This window comes from Suricata suricatta, chromosome 7 (genome assembly GCF_006229205.1).
Source record: "Suricata suricatta isolate VVHF042 chromosome 7, meerkat_22Aug2017_6uvM2_HiC, whole genome shotgun sequence".
Classification (NCBI taxonomy): Eukaryota; Metazoa; Chordata; class Mammalia; order Carnivora; family Herpestidae; genus Suricata; species Suricata suricatta.
This window is the reverse complement of record NC_043706.1, coordinates 48,446,640-48,464,286: the sequence shown is the minus strand read 5'-3', so window position 1 is coordinate 48,464,286 and position 17,647 is coordinate 48,446,640. Positions and strand designations below refer to the sequence as shown.

The following is a 17,647-nucleotide window of genomic DNA, read 5'->3' as shown; positions in this document are numbered from 1 at the left end:
ACCCTGTTGGGGTGTGTGGGTAGAAGACTCCCAGAAGGTTGATGTTGAAAGGGGTCAGGTGTCCTTTTGGCTGGGATTATACACTGGTGGCCCGTGGTCACCAAGGTCCTGCAGATCTGTTTTCTGGTGTTGGCCCATCGAGTGTTTTTTAAAATGTTAAATTTGTCCCTGGTGTCTTTAAATCAGATGGTTTTATGTAAAGACCTCTTTCTTTGCTTCTGGAACGTTGGGAGTCTGGACACACTGGGCTGCATCCCTCCCACCGCCTCGGTAGCTGAGGAGCGACCTCCCCACTCTTCCATCACCCCCTGGGAGACCCCTGCTGTGCAGTCCCCCCCAGTTTCCTACTCCCCTCCATGTCCCTGATAGCGAGACTACCTGTCAGTCACTGTTCCACTTTTAACTGTTGCCCTTTAGTAAGGTGGAGAAGAACATGTCCCTCTCTCAAAGCAGAAATATGAATGATAGACCAAGGAGGTGCAATGGTGGAAGGAAATCTGTGGGAAGGTACTGTGGACGTGTGGATGTTCCTGGGTAACCAGCAGACCTCTGTGCTGAGGGGCTTTAGCTTACAACACCCAGACTGCTTTGCTTGTTTACGTTACCCACCTGATACCTGTAGGCATTTTGCTGCAACTCACAACCAGGGTGGCCTCTCTGGTCTAATAGCTCAGAGGCATGCTGCAAGTTACTTTTCTGAAAAAGTAGAACAGGTTTCTGCCAAACCATTACCCGCCTTTTTGAGAACTCCTACAAGGTGGGAGCAGTCCTTAAAGAGTAAGAACTCCAACCTGGGTCCTGGCGAGCAACCAAAAAAAAAAAAAAAAAAAAAATCTGCCAGTAACAGGGATTTGTTTATAGCCTCCTGGAAGAATACTTTGTGTTCACAAGGTATCCAGCCTCCATGGCTCTGTGGAGAGCAGAAAGGGCCAAACCAGTTCACTTTCCTGCTTTGATCAAAAGTAGAGAAGTAGCAGATAAGGGGAAAGCACCAGAGATAATGCGTAGAACCAGAGCATGGCTTCTCAGTATTTCTGTGTGCTGCTACTTGTTAGGATTGCACGAGAAAAACCTCAAAGGAGTGTATTACTCCCAGTAAGGATGCAGAGCGAGGGGGTGGTGTGAGTGGCTTGTGTTGACCTTGAGTTGGCATTGGGGGCTAGGCTGGGGTGCTGAAGCCCCTGGGACACCCTGAAGATGGCTGGTATTCCGTACCTCTCTGAACCCCATGTCCTCAGCTGCTCTCCTTGCCCACTGAGAACCATTCCCCATGGCTGGCCCATCACCCATATCTATGCCGATGGGTCTTCTCCCCATGGCTGTGCCACCATCCTGGTGCAGGGCACCGACTACACTGAGCAACGTGCTCGGGTCCCTCAGTGCGAGGCTTCTGCTCCCTGGTATTTCCCTTTGGTCCACTTCAAAGCACCTTCACACCTGGCTACGGGTACTATTTTTAAAAATTTAAATATATAGAAGATAAAATGTATGATCTTTCCCCTAAGTGTATAGTTCAGTAGTGTTAAGTATATTCACATTGTTGTGCAGATGATCTTTAGAACACTATTCATCTTGCAAAACCACAACTTTGTAGCTATTACACAGCAACGCCCCATTCCCCTACCCCCCACCCCCTTACCCCTGCTACCTAGTGTTCTGGTTTGTGCCTAGATTTTTGACTACTACTACCTTATATGATGGAATCATACAGTATGTCTTTTGTGATTGGTGTATTTTACTTAGCACAATATCCTGTAGGTTAATCTGTGCTCTAGCAAGTGACAGGATTTCTTTCCTTTTTAAGGCTAAATAGTGTTCTGTTGTCTCTGTATACCACATTTTGTTTGTCCATCCATCTGTCCATAGACACTTGGGTTGTTTCCACCTTCGGCTGTTGTGAAAAATGCTGCTGTGAACATGGGCGTACAAACATTTCTTTGAGATCCTGCTTTCAGTTGTTTTGAGTATATACTCAAAAATGGAATTGCAGGATCATATGGTAATTCTATTGTTAATTTTTTTAAATGGGAATATAGTTGACCTACTATGTTGTAGTAGTGTCGGGTGTACAGCATAGTGATGTGACATTACACTGTGCTCATCACCAAAAGCGTAGTTACTATCTGTCACCATATGACATTATTACAGTATTATTGACGTATTCGCTGTGCTGGACTTTTCATCTCCATGAGTTACTTATTACTAGTAGTATGGACCTCTTAATCCCTTTCATTTATTTCACACATCCCCTACCCCCAGTGTCTGGCAACTACCCATCTGTACTCTGTATATGTGACTCTTTCTGTTTTGTTTTGTTTTTTACATGCCACGTATAAATGAAATCATAAGTTATTTATATTTCTCAGACTTAGAATAATACCTGTAAGTCCATCCATGTTGTCTCTAATGTCAAGATCTCCTTTTTTATGGCTGAATAATATCCCATCATATATATATATATATATATATATATATATATGGGGGAGGGGCAGAAAGGGAGGGGGACAGAGGGTCAGAATGGCTTTGTGTTAACAGCAGCAAGCCAGATGCAGGGCTATATATATATATATACACACACACACACACATATATTTATATATATACATACACACCCCACATCTTTATATATACCTCTAGAAATATATATAGAGATAGATCTATCTGTATATCTATGTATCTATCTATACATCTATATACCACATCTTCTTTATCCAGTCATCTATCAGTGGACACAGGTTGCTTCCATAATGTGGCTATTGTTAATAATTCTGTGGTAAACATAGGGGTGCATACATCTTTTTGAATGAGTGTTTTCATCTTCTTTGGGTAAATACCCAGTAGTGGAATTGCTGGATTGTATTGTATTTCTATTTTTAATTTTTTTGGGGGGGGACTCCATAGTGTTTACCACAGTGGTTGGACTCATTTACATCCCAACCAACCATACACAAGGGTTCCCAATTCTCCACCTCCTCACCAGTGATTGTTATTTCTTGTTTGATTCTAGCCATTCTGATAGTTGTGAGGTATTCTGTCATTGTAGTTTTGATTTACATTTCCCTGATGATTAGTGATGTTGAACATGTTTTCATGTGTCCGTTGGCCATGTACATGTGTTCTTTGAAAACCTGTCTACTCAGGTTTTATGCTCACTTTTAATCAGATTATTGTGTGTTGACTTGTATAAATTCTTTATTTTGCATTTTAACACTTTATTAGGTAGATCACTTGCAAATATCTCCTTCCATTTTGTAGGGTTGCCTTCTCGTTTCATTGATGGGTTCCTTTGCTGTGCAAAAGCTTCTTATTTTGGAGTAGGCCCGATGGTCTATTTTTGCTTTTGTTTCCCTTGACTTAGGGGACATATCTAGAAAAATGTTGCTAAGGCTGATGTCTGAGAGATTAATGCCTCTGTGTTTGTTTTGTTTAGGAATTTTTATGGCTTCAGATCTTACATGTAGGTCTTTAATCCATTTTGAGTTCACTATTTTTAATTTTTAGGAACTACCATACTGTTTACCATAGTGACTACCATTTTACAGTGCATAAAAGTTCTAGTTTATCTACGTCCTCACCAACACTTGTTATTTTGGGGGTTTTTATTCATTTTTTTAAAAAAATTGTAGCCATTCTGATGGATGTGGGGTGGTTTTGATTTGCATTTCCCTAACAGTAATGATGGTGAGCACTTTGTCACATACATGTTGATGATTTGACATCTTTTTTAAGTTTATTTTTGAGGGTGGGGGAGGGGCAGAAAGGGAGGGGGACAGAGGGTCAGAATGGCTTTGTGTTAACAGCAGCAAGCCAGATGCAGGGCTTCAACTCACGAATCAGGAGATCATAACCTGAGCTAAAGTTGGACACTTAACTCACTGAACCACCCAGCAGGCATCCTATGTAGTGACGCTGGTCTTGATGGAACTTTGCATGTGCTTAGTTATTTTCGAGTTTGAAAGTATGCTACGACAGATTCGTCCCCTCTGGTCCTCCCTTCTGAAGGAGGCCAGGAAAGTGTCCTTGCAGCCATCTTCCCGCACCAGTGCCTCCTCCACCTGCCCGTGCCCGACTCCCCCTCCCAGCCCTCAGCCCCTGGGTGGGCCAGTCCCCACGTGTTGCCCGGTGTCTCAGACAACCCTCTCCCCCTGCTTTAACTCGGGCCTCTGTGCTTCCTTACTGTGGACCCGCAGGCAGCCCCCTGCCTGGTGTCTTCACCTCCAGGCATGACGCTGTTCACTGTGTCAGAGTAAACTTTCCAAAACCTATATGTCATCATTGGCCTGTTGGGTTTGAATTCTTCCATGTGTCCTATGTTGCCTCCAGGATAAAGCCCACGCCCTTTCATGCGGCGCCCAGGCCGCCAGAGCCACAGCCTCATTCCCCGCAGCCTGTGCAGACACTGCCTCCTCAGCCTAGATGCACCCCCCGTGCTTCTCCCCAACTTCCCACGTCCTCCTGTTCACCCTGACCTGCTGCCTGCCACGCCCACCCAGCCCGGGGTCAGGCCCTGGTCTTCCTGGGGGGTCGCTGGGGCGCTCTCTCTGCCTCTTGGCCCCATGTGCCTGTCTGTAGGGTAAGCGTAGTTTACTTGTCCGGCTCCTCACTGGTCCGTGTGCTCTGAAGCCGGGCCGGTATCCCCTATTCCCACACCCTACCCCCCAACTCCTCACAGAGTGGGCCTTCGTGGAAAGGAGGAGGGAGAGGAAAAAGACCAGGCTGTCTGACTTCAGAGGTTGCGCGCTCACTGCCCTCCTGCCCCTCATGCCTTGGACCATCACATTCTCTCCGCACAGCCCAGCGGAGGGGATGGCTGGACTCCCAGAGTGACCCATCAGCTCTGCTTCGCTCCGTGGCCGCCCTGAAACTCGCCGGCCCCGGTCCGCCTTCTGGTAAACGCATCCCGGTGAAGACAGATGACTCATGTGTGTGTGACTCGGCATGAGCACAGCACGGCTGGAAAGGCAGCCAGCGTGTCTGCTCGGCGGGGCCGGGGGTGTGGACAGACGCAGAGATCCAGGCCCGGGTTCACGAGCCCTGGCAGCCCTAGCCCGCTAACTGGAACAAGAGTGTAAATCCTCCTCCGTCCATGGGGAACGAGGCCACGGAGCAATGCAAGGCTTATGATATAGCTGGGATTCTAATTATTACTATTAAGTCATATTTTAATAAACTGCCATTTACGGCATGTTTGCCGGGGGTATAGGCACTGTGATAATCATCTTGATCCAAATGATTTCATGTAATCCTCACACTAGCCCAACAACAGAAATAATAACAAATATACATATAGTACCTGCTATGTTCTAGATACTATTCTCTGCACATTGCTTTGAAGTCGTCTGATTCTCAGGGTGACCCTACAGTACAGGAACTGCTGTTACCCTCATTTTACAGATGAGGAAACAGACACAGAAAAGTCACAATACAGAGGCGCCCCAAAGTCATGTAGGTGATGACAGAGCTGTGATGTAAACTCAGGCTTCTGCGTCCACACTCCTAACCCCTACTCGATGCTTCCGTGAGGAAGGCGACAGTCCCATCTTACAGGGATGGAGATGGTGGCTCAGAGAGGTTGGACACTTCTGTATAGTCACACAGCCAGGGAGAGATCGAGATGGCTTGTCCCTAAGGCTCCTGACCACCGTGTGCTCCTGCCCAGACGCAGGAGACGTAGTCATCACCATTTGTGCTTGGTTCTCCTTAACCCTCCCCACTGGCCCTTCCCAAGGGCCACACACAGAGGGTGGGTAGGATTCTAGGGAAGAGGGTTTCTTCCAAGTCTAGGGATACAGCATGGCGCATTCTGCTGCAGAGGTCTCTTCAGTTTGGGATCCCAGAGCACTTCCTCAGCCCCGGGGGATGCTGACGTGGCTCTTCTTACCTCCACAGACAGTGAGACCGTGCACTACCACTATGGGCCGAAGGACCTGGTCACCATCTTGTTCTACATCTTCATCACCATCATCCTGCACGCTGTGGTTCAGGAGTACATTTTAGATGTGAGTGACGTCTGGGTTCTGAGATCCCAAGCTGGGGCAATGAGGTGGGCAGAGGGACCTCGCCTCAGAGGACCCTGCACCTCTGCCCCTTTACCTCCTAATCTGCATGTCCTGATTGGCCCTACTGACAGGACATCCCTCACCACACACTGTGGTTTCTGTGCCCTCTCACAGCCTTCTTAGTACATGGGACAGCAGTATTTCCTGTGTGAAGGGACAGCCGCCTGAAATGGAAGATACAGGCTTTATATGTCTGTCACACGTGGCCTGATTGCAGGATGTTTTCTTTACACCTAGGCCGAGGACCTCGATGTGGTCACTTTCTCAACATGTTTGCTTTGAACTGAGCGTTCCATGCACCCCACAGGCTTACCCGGAGTGGCCTGGGTCATGGCCAGCTTCAGACCAGTGCCCTTTCAAGGGTAGAAAATGGGAGTTTGAAGCCCACCCATTACCAGTGCTCCTGCATATATTAATATGCAGGATTCTCTTTATTCTTCAGAAAATCAGCAAACGGCTTCACCTCTCCAAGGTCAAACACAGCAAGTTCAATGAATCTGGACAACTGGTCGTCTTTCATCTCAGCTCAGTGGTTTGGTGCTTCTACGTGGTGGTGACGGTGAGTGGCCCTGGGGACCGCTGAAGCACGGGGCCTGGGCTGCAGGCAACGCATCTCTTCTCAGATGGCTGATAAAATGGCCATGAAGGGCTGAGCGGGGAAGGAAAAGAGTCAGGAGCAGTTTGTAAAAGCTTTGAGTAGTTTCTTGGAACTATGGCTATTTTTGTATCCTCATGGTAAGCGAGGGGCCAGATGGTATAGATGCTCTTTTATAGCTGGAGAGAGCCCTCCTGTCCAAAAATAAACCCTTGTTATAGTTATTCTGTGTTGTTAGCATAATGGTACCATGCATCTGCATCGCACTGTATCATTTGGCAGGGCCCTCCTACCAATGCTAGCCCGTGAGCTGAGTTCTTTGTTTATTCTGGTTCCCATGTTAACGGATTAATGACATCCAAGATCAAATTTTGCAGCCTCTCCATGGCCATGTGTTTCTGAAGTGGCAAGGACCAGACTAGGACTTAGGAGCCTGGTTCCAAGTCCAGCACACTTTGTTTTACCACCCTGGCCTCATGCAAGCATCCCCTTGTCTGTGCATCAAATCCGGCAGGAGTCCATGCCCTTCCCACAGATGCCTGGGGGACCAGACAATTCATCTACCTCTCCTTTCTACACAATAGGACTCTTATTTCAAGCAGCCTTTGATACAGCAGAATTCCTTCCTAGCAAGGAATGTTGACGGTCCTTTGGGGTTTGCTGTAACAAGACCTGGCCTGTGACGCATAAAGGTGTTTAATTAGCTCCCCCTCCCCCGACCCCCATGTGGAGCAACTCTCTGTAATTTGTTCTCTTTTTCAAGAGCTAGAATGGCCCAGTGAAAAATGCAGGCCTTAGGGCTTGGAAAATTCAGCAAGCCTGTGATCTCTAAGAAGTTCCTTTCCCTGCCTTCCACTGACCTCTCACCCCCTTCCTCTTCCTTCAGTGACCATGATGAACTTTCACATCCTAAGGAACTCTCTGCATCCAGAGCTGAACGCTGAATTCCTGCTCTGAAAAGCAAGAGTCCTCATGTCCTTGTGGATATTGCCTGTATGTCTCTTATCCTTTAATCATTGGAACCGTTTCCTAAACGGAACATTAGGAATTTTGCATACAGGACCTGGGGCTTCTGTCCTCTCGAGTGGGACTGCCATGTTCCACTGTCCCCGGGAGGAGGACGTCCAATGTGGCCTGCATGAGGAGCGCCCCTTACCGTTGCGCGGTGCGCGTCCAGGCCCCTTCGGGTCCAGGTAATGCTGGCTCTCCGACCGCTTCTCCCAACCTCTCAGTGTTGGGTTCCTGCAGTGCGTGGAGTCCCTACCCTGCTTTGAGGCTGAATGGCCTCAGGGTCTTTCAGGAGAAGCATTGCCTCATTTGCGAATCACTTTAACCTCCTACTTCAGCCCCAGACATGGCCACCATGCTGTGACACATTTAGACCGGATTCTGGAGGCCAAAAGCCACGTTACGTGACCTCTCTTCCAGAGCATTAAATGCTCAACTGCTCTTTCTCTCCGGCCTTCAAGGGCTTGAAAATGATGATGCTCATTAGTCTGACAGCACGTAGCACTTTACTTGGAGAAGTTCATGACAGGCCTTTATTATGGTGACAGCCAGTTCTCCACTGAACATCTTCAGTAGGAAGTGGGGACAACGGGGACCCTGGAAAGCTCCAGTGACCCCCAACTCCTCTAAGAGCACTATACAGCTCCTGGCCCTCATATACTCCCTCTGCACCCTCCTGCAGGGAATAAAGGCGATTGAAGAAGGAGAGAGGGTAGTTTTGTAAAAGAAGTGAGAAATAGCTAAGTGTTTCTTAAAACCTAGTTTTCTCTTAGGATGAGATCTTCTTTGATTCTTGTCTTTCACTGTCTGGCTCATCAGCGGGTCCTGCTACTTCCACCTCCAGAGCTCAGTGAGGCTGTGTCCGCGCAGCAGCCTGGCCCCACCGGTCTCCCCAGGGGTTGGCCCCTGGGGACATCGGGCAGGTGGAGGCCGGGGTGCTGCTGAATGTCCTGCAGTGCAGGGGACAGCCCCCACCACCGAGAATTACCCAGCCCCAAATGTCAGTACCATGGTCAGGAAGTCCTGCTCAACAGTCCAAACTGCCATCGTCTCTTGCCTGGACCACTGACCATCGTCCTTCTAGAAGGTAGCCTCCTTCCACGCTCCATTTTTCTTCTGCTTAGCCAGACAGGTCTTCTTAGAGCGTAAATGAAGTCCCGTGCCCTTGTGTAAAAGCCCCTGTCCCTCTTGCAGTGAAACCGTTGTCTTCCTCGCTCCTGTGATCCGGGCCCCACAGTGACCTCTGCTCCTCTACCTGTCCTGCCTGTCCCTGGCTCTCGGGCTCTGAGAGACCGGTTCCTCTCCTCACGTGCTCCACCCCCAGAATCCTGTGGCCGGCTCCTCCGTCCCATCCGAGCCTCCACCTGTTTACCTCCTCAGAGAACCCCCTCCCCTGCAGTCGGTGCTGTGAGCACTATACCCTTTGCTGTGGCGTTTTCCTCGTTCATGTGTGTACCCCGTGCCGTCTGTCCACTAGACCCCAAGCTGCTTGTGAGGAGCCTGCATGCGCGCAGTGTCTCTTGTGCAGAGCCCGGCAGGCACTAAGGGCTCACTAACAGTGGTGGTGAGAATGAGGGGTAAACAGCAGTGGCATCTTCTTGCTCCGGCCCCTACCTGCTTTTAGAATACCGAGTCAGTTGTTTCTGTAAGCTCCCAGATGACTGTCCATTACATAAGACATACGTAGCAGTTTTTTTTCTTTTATAGTTTATTGTCAAGCTGGTTTCCATGTAACACTCATGTGTTACTTGTGCTCATCCCACCAGTGCCCTCCTCCATGCACATCACCCCTCCTTCCCTCTGCCCCTCCCCCATCAGCCCTCAGTTTGTGCTCAGTATTCAAGAGTCTCTCACGGTTTGCCTCCCTCCCTCCCCCCAACTATTTCCCTCTTCCCCTCCCCCATGGTCCTCTGTTAAGTTTCTCCTGTTCCACTTAAGAATGAAAACATATGGTATCTGTCCTCCTCCGCCTGACTCATTTCACTTAGCATGACACCCTCGAGGTCCATCCACTTTGCTACAAATGGCCAGATTTCATTCTTTCTCATTGCCATGTAATATTCCATTGTGTATATATACCACATTTTCTTGATCCATTCATCAGTTGATGGACATTTAGGCTCTTTCCATGATTTGGCTATTATAACAGTTTTTTAAGTAAAAAAAAAAAAATGTGTCCCAAATGCCTCCCCCTAGAAGTAACTGTTTTTAGGGGGCGGGTGTTTGATTTGAACATTTCTCTGCATTTACACAAGCAGAGTGACAAGAGTGTGGCTGGACCAACCAGTAATTTATGAGAAGGTCAACCTTCTATTGGTAACCTACCTGTGGACTACTTCCTAGTGACTGTTTAGAAAACACAACAAAATATGAACCCTCTTGGGGGAAAGCTGGGTGGGCCAGCGTTTGGTCTCCGTGCCCGGCTTCCTGGGGATGTCTCCCTTCCTGTTTTAAAACCTGAAGTCTGGTGCTTCGAGAGAGCGCGGTGCGGGGAATTCTCTTCACCCTGGACTGATTCCTGTTAATAGACTGGCCACTCGGAGCAGAGCTTTAGTACACGATTGTTCCTGAAGGACAAACGCTATTGGTATGTCTGAAACTAGGTAGCAGCTGGCTCTGTTATGACTGGAGTTTGCTGTTTCTGTGGTCCTGTTTGTCTGTTCACCAAAAAGGAGGCTGCAGAGCAGGGGTGGAGGAGGGAGAGATTGTTGCAGTTTGCCCAGGCCTCACTTATTAGGTCATAGGTTAAGGAGATAACAAAGGATTTCAGAAGTTCCCTGGGCCCCTTTGCCAGTGCCTGATGGGGCCTTGGATTCAGGGGGGGCAGGTGCAGGCGCTGCTCTAACCTGCTTGGCCCCCCCCATAATCTCGGGCAGTGGCCTGCCAGAGCTCTGAGGGCACCCCGGCCCCAGGCCGCCCTCAGGCAGCTGCCTGGCCCGAGGTCTGGAAAAGGCTGTTCTCCGAGAGGTGAGTCATTTTCCTCTGACTCCCCCGCCCTCCCTCTGCGGGCCCTCCCTGTAGTCCCTGAGGACTGGACATTCACAAACAGGCAGCATTTTTCTGGGGAGTTTTCTTTGCTTGTTGGCCTCAAAGTTCTGACCTCTTTGTCTCCTAAGAAAAGGCGCCAGGCCAAGGAGGTTCATATTTAAAATCACAAGATCATCTGGGCTTTTAGGTTTCTCTCCACGCTGCCTCTCTTGGGCGGCCTCTTTTAGGGCAGAAGTTTTCCTCCCACCTCAGTCCCAGATGTCCCATTTCCCTCCTTAAATACATTGCTGCTTCCTCCATGATGGGCCGTTGTCCCCTCTGATTTCCCTGGAATGAGGCGCAGAGAGTGGAAGACCGTGTATATCGTTGTGTGCCTGGGTCCTCGTGAGCAGCAGAGGAGGAAGGCAGAGCTCGATAGTGGTGGTGTGGGAAAGCGCTCCTGTCACCCTCCAGAGGCCCCAGAACCTTCCATCTGTGTGTGACCGAGGGAGGAGCAGTGGTGGGGAGAAAGGAGCGGGAATGAGGCCGTGAGGGGCTGGGAAGCGACCTTTTCCTTCAGATCTACGTTACCATGACCACACTGGGTGCATATGCCTGACTGGACCTGTAAGTTTGGTCACTGTGCTAATGGGGCCCCAGCTTGTGGGCTGGGGGCTGGGGACTATACCTGAAACGTCCAAGTTAATGTAGTGACTTGAGGGTGGGTGGCTCAGCCCTCGCGTGGAAACACAGCTGTGGATCCACTAGGCAGTAAGTCGACTGTCCCTGAACCGCGTTGGCCTGGAGCACTGCTAACCCCCTGACAGTAGTCCCAGTGTGACATTTGAGTCTCGGTATCCTCATCAAAGCCACCAACTCAGTTTATATTCTGACTTATTGAAGACCTTGGCTTGAGATTATTGGACCAGGAGGTTGCTGGCCCAGATTGGGTTTCAGACCATCTCATTTCAGGAGCTACTACCTGTCTTTTCCTTTATTTCCCTGTTTATGGAATGTGGTCATACTGATCTAACCATCTCTGAGTGACAAATAAGAGCCTTGTTTTTTCCCTCAGAAGGGAGAAATCGCCTACAGCATTTGTCATTGATTCATTCATTTGGCCATCAAATTTTTATTGGATTTCTGTAATGTCAGCTTACTCTTGCTCATGGCAGATTGCTTTCTCTTATGTTTTGTAATTTTGGATTATAAACTCCTCTTTAGCAAGATTTTGTGCATGAGAATGCTGTCCTTCCTTGGATGAGAGTATGTCCCAATGGTGTCACTGGCCCACAGAAGCGTTAATATTAATTTCTTAGGTTGGTGGTTCCTGGACCATACAGTGGTATAAATTTGAACTCCAAACCCATATGAAAGTGAAACCAAGGTTACAGATTTTCAAGGGTTAATATATTTTAGTTTTCATCCTGAACACAGGGTGAGCAAACAGCTTCTTTATCTCCCTTTATTGTTTTCAGACTATAGTCGACCCTTTCTCCAGTCTAATCCAAACTAATGAAAACTTTAGTCTAACCTTCTCTTGAAGTTTGTAGCCTTTCAGGCGTCCTGGTTTAAAAAATTTTTTTTAATGTTTATTTAATTTTGAGAGAGAGAGACAGAGATAGAGCACGAGCGGGGGAGAGGTGGGGAGAGGCAGAGAGAGAGAGAGAGACAAAGGCAAAGAATATGAAGCAGGCTCCAGGCTCTGAGCTCTTGGCTGTCAGCACAGAGCCTGCAGCAGGGCTCAGACCCACGAACCATGAGAACATGACCTGAGCTGAAGTTAGACACTTAACTGACTGACCCACCCAGGAGCTCCAGGGGTCCTGATTTTATACAGGGGTCTCGGGCTTTACCTCTCGAGGCACCGTCTTCTGTTTCCACATGGGCACGACCACCCTGGCCCCAGACTAGAGCCTTCTGGGCTGCCTCAGCCTCCCCTTCCTGCTTAGGCTTTTAGCCACCTGTCCCTTTTGGATTCCAAAGGTTTTCCCTTTCTGGTAAAACCTTTTTGAATATAAAAGAATTACTTGCTAGGTTTCACCCAGCCTTTCTAGATGTTTCGTGAAGGGAAGGTTTTCAGGTTACCTCTCCCACTCAGTAATAGGCCCTGGGTTAGGTGCAGGCGGTGTAAAGAAGGGCGTGACCAGTAATGGAGACCTTGCACAGTAATAGAGACCTCTCGCAATGATGACCCGGTGTGGTAGGTGTCACGCTTATGAGGCCTCTGGGGCCTGTGTGGTCCCGCGTTTCTTTATTTTCCAGTGGATGGTGATTCTGGAGTCTGTGTGCTTGTTCATCCTACAAGCATTTCCCGAGTGCCTTCATGCCTGGCATGCTAGACACATAAACATGAGCTATCACATTTATTTCTAACAATAACTCCGTGAGGGTATTTTTATCCTCATGTTCAGATGAGCCAACTCAAGCTTAGGGAGACAAGCTTGCTCAGAGGCTAGTCCCAGACCCATGTCCAGACACAGGTCTTCACACCCCAGAGTAGAGCCTTTTCACACGAAGAAGCCAGCTGAGGGCTGAGTGGCTCCTGTGCAGAGACGGCCTTCATTTCACGTGTCCTGTGCCTTCCTCTTTCTGGCAGCTGACGATGGGACATGCCCCTGACCCCTGACCCCGAGGCCTGCCCAGGGTCCCAGCGTGTCTCCTATCCACATCTCTAAATGCTGTATCTTCTTACCCACTACAGGAAGGATATTTAACAAACCCAAGAAGCCTCTGGGAAGACTACCCACACGTGTACCTCCCGTGAGTATTCGCATGACTTGGTCTCCAGGGAGGAGCAAGCCGGCCCGCCGGCTCCCCCAGCCCAGAGAACACGGGGCCGGCTGGCCTGAGGAGTGGGTCACACCCTGAGCCCATGAGGGCCCAGTGTCGTAGAAGGCAGTCTCGTCCGGAGCTGCTTCCTCCTAGGGCGCTTGACTGGAGAGCTCCCAAATGAAATGTCTTCTGCGGTAGCCCCTGTCCCAGAGCTGGTGGTGTCCTAGCTCGGGCTGTGGTGCCAGGACCCTGTAGGCTGGGTGACTTGCAAACAGCAGAAACTTCTTGCACACAGTTCTGGAGGCTGAAAAGCCCTAGATGAGGACGCCGGCAGATGTGGTGTCTGGTGAGGATCTGCCTCCAGGTTCATAGGCGTCTGTCTTCTGGCCGAATCCTCACATGGAGGGGCAGGGAAGGAGCGCTCTGGGGTCTCTTTGACGGGGGCACGGATCCCATTACTGAGGTCTGCGTCCTCACAGCGAGATCTCCTCCCAAAAGCCCTGCCTCCTAACACCATCCCATTAGGATTCGGGTTCCAGCATCTGAATTTTGAGGGGACACACACACTTAGTCCACAGCAGGCACCTAAGCCATCAGGAGACGGATACAGAACCGGGAGATCTCTGTGATGCTCTCTGGGCTCGTACCTTCCTGATGACCTGTGCTCGTGCACGTGCACATCACCCACCCAGCCTTGCGTGGCAGGTGCCCCTCCAGAGGCAGCACTCCTTCCCCTTCTGCTCTGTGCTGCCAACACAGTAGGAGGGCAGCACCAGGCCTGCCTCCTGGAGGAGACCCTCCCTGCCTTCCCTGAGCCCTTCCAGAGCCACCACAACGAAGGGCTAACTGCTGCGAGAGGCCCTCCTTTGTAGGATATATTTCTGCTTCGATATGTTGGTCCCCCATCTTCACTGGCCTTGCTCAGCCTTCCCTTCTCCAAGCCAAAGAACCTTCCTCTGTACTCTTCACCATTTTTGTTTCTTTCTGTGGACTCTGTGCTCCATTAAGTGGTCCCATCTGTGGAGCCGGGCCCCCAGGCACAGGGCCTCCCTCCCGCTGTCCTGGGCCTCACCCTTCCGTCCTGGGCCTCACGAGCACCCACAGGGATAGTCTTCCTCCGTGTGACCCGTTCCCTTGTCTCCAGCTTCCAGGTGAAGTTTTTCTACCTGTGCCAGCTGGCCTACTGGTTGCACGCACTGCCTGAGCTGTACTTCCAGAAGGTACGGAAGGTGAGTACTCGCTTCCGCCTTGGAAGATGCGTGCCCTTCACTCCCCTCCTGCTGTTTCCAGCCTCCTAACCCTGAGCCTTCCTCCAGAAGTGCAGGGCTGGGTGGAGACGGGAATGTGTCGGTGGGTTGGGGAAAATGCTGAGCCAGCGAAGTCTCCGCAAAGATATCCCTGAGAGCAGGCCACCCGTGGGTCTCCTGCCGCCCACACTAGCACGTGGCTTTGGGAGAGGTCTCCCTCTTGTCTTCCGGATAGCGGATCAGAGGTTTTTTGCCTTTCCCAGTCCTTTTTTTTAAGTAGCTTCCCTCTGAATTATTTCCAGAAGCCTGTTCCCCAGTCTGTCTCTTCTTTCTCAACCCAGCCCTGCCCCACGGACCTAAAGTCAGCACCTTGTCCTCTGACTTAACAGCCGCTTGGTGCATGGGCCTCTGTTGTGACCCGGGACTGTCTGTGTTAAAGGAGCCCGGCCCAGCCCCCACCCTTGCCCTGCAGAGAGGAGGTAGGAACGAGAACACTTACTGTCCGCTTCTCGTTTGCAGGAGGAAATCCCCCGCCAGCTCCAGTACATCTGTCTGTACCTGGTCCACATAGCGGGAGCATACCTCTTAAAGTGAGTGAGACCCCGCAGCTCTCACACTTCCGTGCCCTTTTATGTCCGTGCGTCTCTCCACACCTTCATTTTGTTAGGAGGCAGTTACCACCTCCCTTCTCGTGGCCAAGGACCCTGATAAGACCTGGGGATCCAAAGGCCGTGATTACCTTACCTTTAGTGGGTCTTGCCCAGTCTGGTAGGAGAGACAGTGTAGGCACAGGTCAGGACAGCTTAGGGAGACGATGGCCATGCTACCACATGGGTCATCTGACGTGGGAACGCAGAAGAGGGACTAATGCATCCCGAGACAGAGCCGGGGAAGGCTTCCAGGGATGCTGCCACTTGAACTGTGGCTTTGAAGTCGTAGGAGTGGCTGTAGTGTTTGGCCTTGAGTGTCTCTTACAAAAAGAATCATATTGATGAGTAGATACATCCTTGTTAATTTGGAATTTCCTTGAGCTCTATCCCAGTGAGATAGGAGAACACCCTGTACTTCCTCTGGGCTGATGGTTTGAGGGTTGGTGGTGTGTGATGTTCTGCTAAGCTGCTTGGAGGTCCTTGGGCCGGTCATCTCCTAGGCCCTCACAGCAGACTTCCTGTGAGGATGACGGACCTGGGGTAATGGAGTTAGGAGGAAGGCAGCTCTTGAATACGCTCTTATCCCTGGAGGCATGAAATAGTATCAACTCCTGATTGGGTCTTTGGAGGCCAAAGGCTGTATGGCGGGGCCAGCCCTGCCCGTGTGCTGCGCCCAGCAGTGTGGTGAGGACCAGGGCGGCAACGTGCTGGCAGCACCACGTGGTAGGAGCGCTTCCTGCTACTGCCTGGTCCCTGCTGTATCATCGCTGTTCCCCCCTCCAAAGATGGGAGATGCTCGAAGATCCTTTTTTCCCCACAGCTGACATCCCAGGGACGGAGAAGGGTAGGTGTCTGACCCTGTTTGGGTGGAATCCTGTGATTCTTGTTCTGGAATGAGGATAGAAGCAAGAGGGAGGAGCAGCAGGCCTGCCAGAACAAGGCCCCTTCCATTCCCAGTGATGCTGGTGCAGCAACCTCTGCTCTGTAAGGACCTTGGCCTGACCGCCCTTCACCTCCATCCTTGCTGTGGTTTTCAGAAGTGACCGGGGGAGCAGGAGACACCCTTGACTACAGGCTTTCCCAAGGAAGGCAGACCTTTGAAATGCCGAATGATTGTGGGGTCTCGTTTTGGGGAAGGGCTTGACTTTTGGAGTTTTGGAGGCCTTTACTCACCCAGTGCCTCTCTGAGCTCCTCCCTTGGGCCAGGCGCCTCTCTCGGAGCTGCAGCTACACCTGGGTGAGCTCTCCTCGAGTGTCCCATCTGGAGGGAGTCAGACCATAAATGAGAAAATAAATAGTTTCCTTTGACAATAAATATGATGAAGAAAATAATAGGGACACTTGGGTGGCTTAGCTGGTTGAGCATCCAACTCTTGATTTCTGCTCAGGTCATGGTCCCAGGGTCATGAGATCAAGCCCTACATTGGGCTCCTCGTTGGGTGTGGAACCTCCCTCTGCTCTTCTCCCCTGAGATTCTCTCCCCCTCTCTCTCCCTCCCTCTCCCCCCCTCCCTTCTCCCTCTGCCCCTCTCTCCTGCTCGCTCACATGCACTCTAAAATAATAAAGTAAGGTAATGTAACACAGTGACTTGTCTACGTGGCACCTTTGTCGTGGAGAGGGAGGTGACTCAGGTTGAGGCAGGTCTGATGAGAGTCAGGCACGTGACGATCTGGGGGGAGAGCCGTGTGGACGGAGAAACAGCAGGTGCAGAGGCCTGAGGTGTGTGTAAAGCCCACTGTGGCTGGAATGCAGAAAATGAGTTTAGAGATGAGCTCACTGGGCATGGTCATGTTGGACTTTCTAGGTCATGTGAAGACTTTGGGTAGTGCTCCCATCATTCTCTTGACCATCCTCAGGTCAGTGCTGACCCCACTGGATTCTGCACTGCTTCGGTCTCGTTAGGTGGAACTGGCTGAGCCCTACGTCAGCACGGCCTGTGGGGCTGCTCCCACATTTTCTTACTGACGGCCCAAAGCCCTGTGCGTTCAGCAGGGTCTGCACTTTCCCTTTGCAGTCTCTCTGCATTTGAGCTACAGTTGACGTCTGTCCCAAAGCACCTAAGAAAGTCAGTACCACCACTGTGCCTGGAATTGAGTGGGGGGTGGGGGTGGGTGAGTGGGTGGTAATTTTTAAGAGGTTGGCTCAGTAGCACATATTTTTGCATTATGTTGGGTTTTGCTTCTTCATGTACCTCTTGGCTGTGAAGACTTGGATAATGAAAAACCAGATGGTGGGAATCTCTTGTATTTCTGTGTAAAAGCTCAGCCACTTGTTCTGAGCATCTTTTATGTGCTGGGTCCCGGTGAGGACTGCAAGGTGACTGGTGCCGTGAGAGCCTAAGCTAGG

At 50.4% G+C, this 17,647-nt stretch overlaps 1 protein-coding gene across 2 annotated transcripts in view; it reads left to right on the top strand.

Moving 5' to 3' along the window:
* TRAM2 (translocation associated membrane protein 2) overlaps positions 1 to 17,647 on the top strand; it is an 81,185-nt gene that overhangs the window by 56,140 nt on the left and 7,398 nt on the right. For both annotated transcript variants that reach the window (XM_029943617.1, XM_029943618.1), the window contains 5 exons: positions 5,890 to 5,999; positions 6,502 to 6,618; positions 13,334 to 13,392; positions 14,549 to 14,633; positions 15,171 to 15,241. In XM_029943617.1, the coding sequence (XP_029799477.1) occupies positions 5,890 to 5,999; positions 6,502 to 6,618; positions 13,334 to 13,392; positions 14,549 to 14,633; positions 15,171 to 15,241 (442 nt within the window). The remainder of the gene's footprint in view (positions 1 to 5,889; positions 6,000 to 6,501; positions 6,619 to 13,333; positions 13,393 to 14,548; positions 14,634 to 15,170; positions 15,242 to 17,647) is intronic.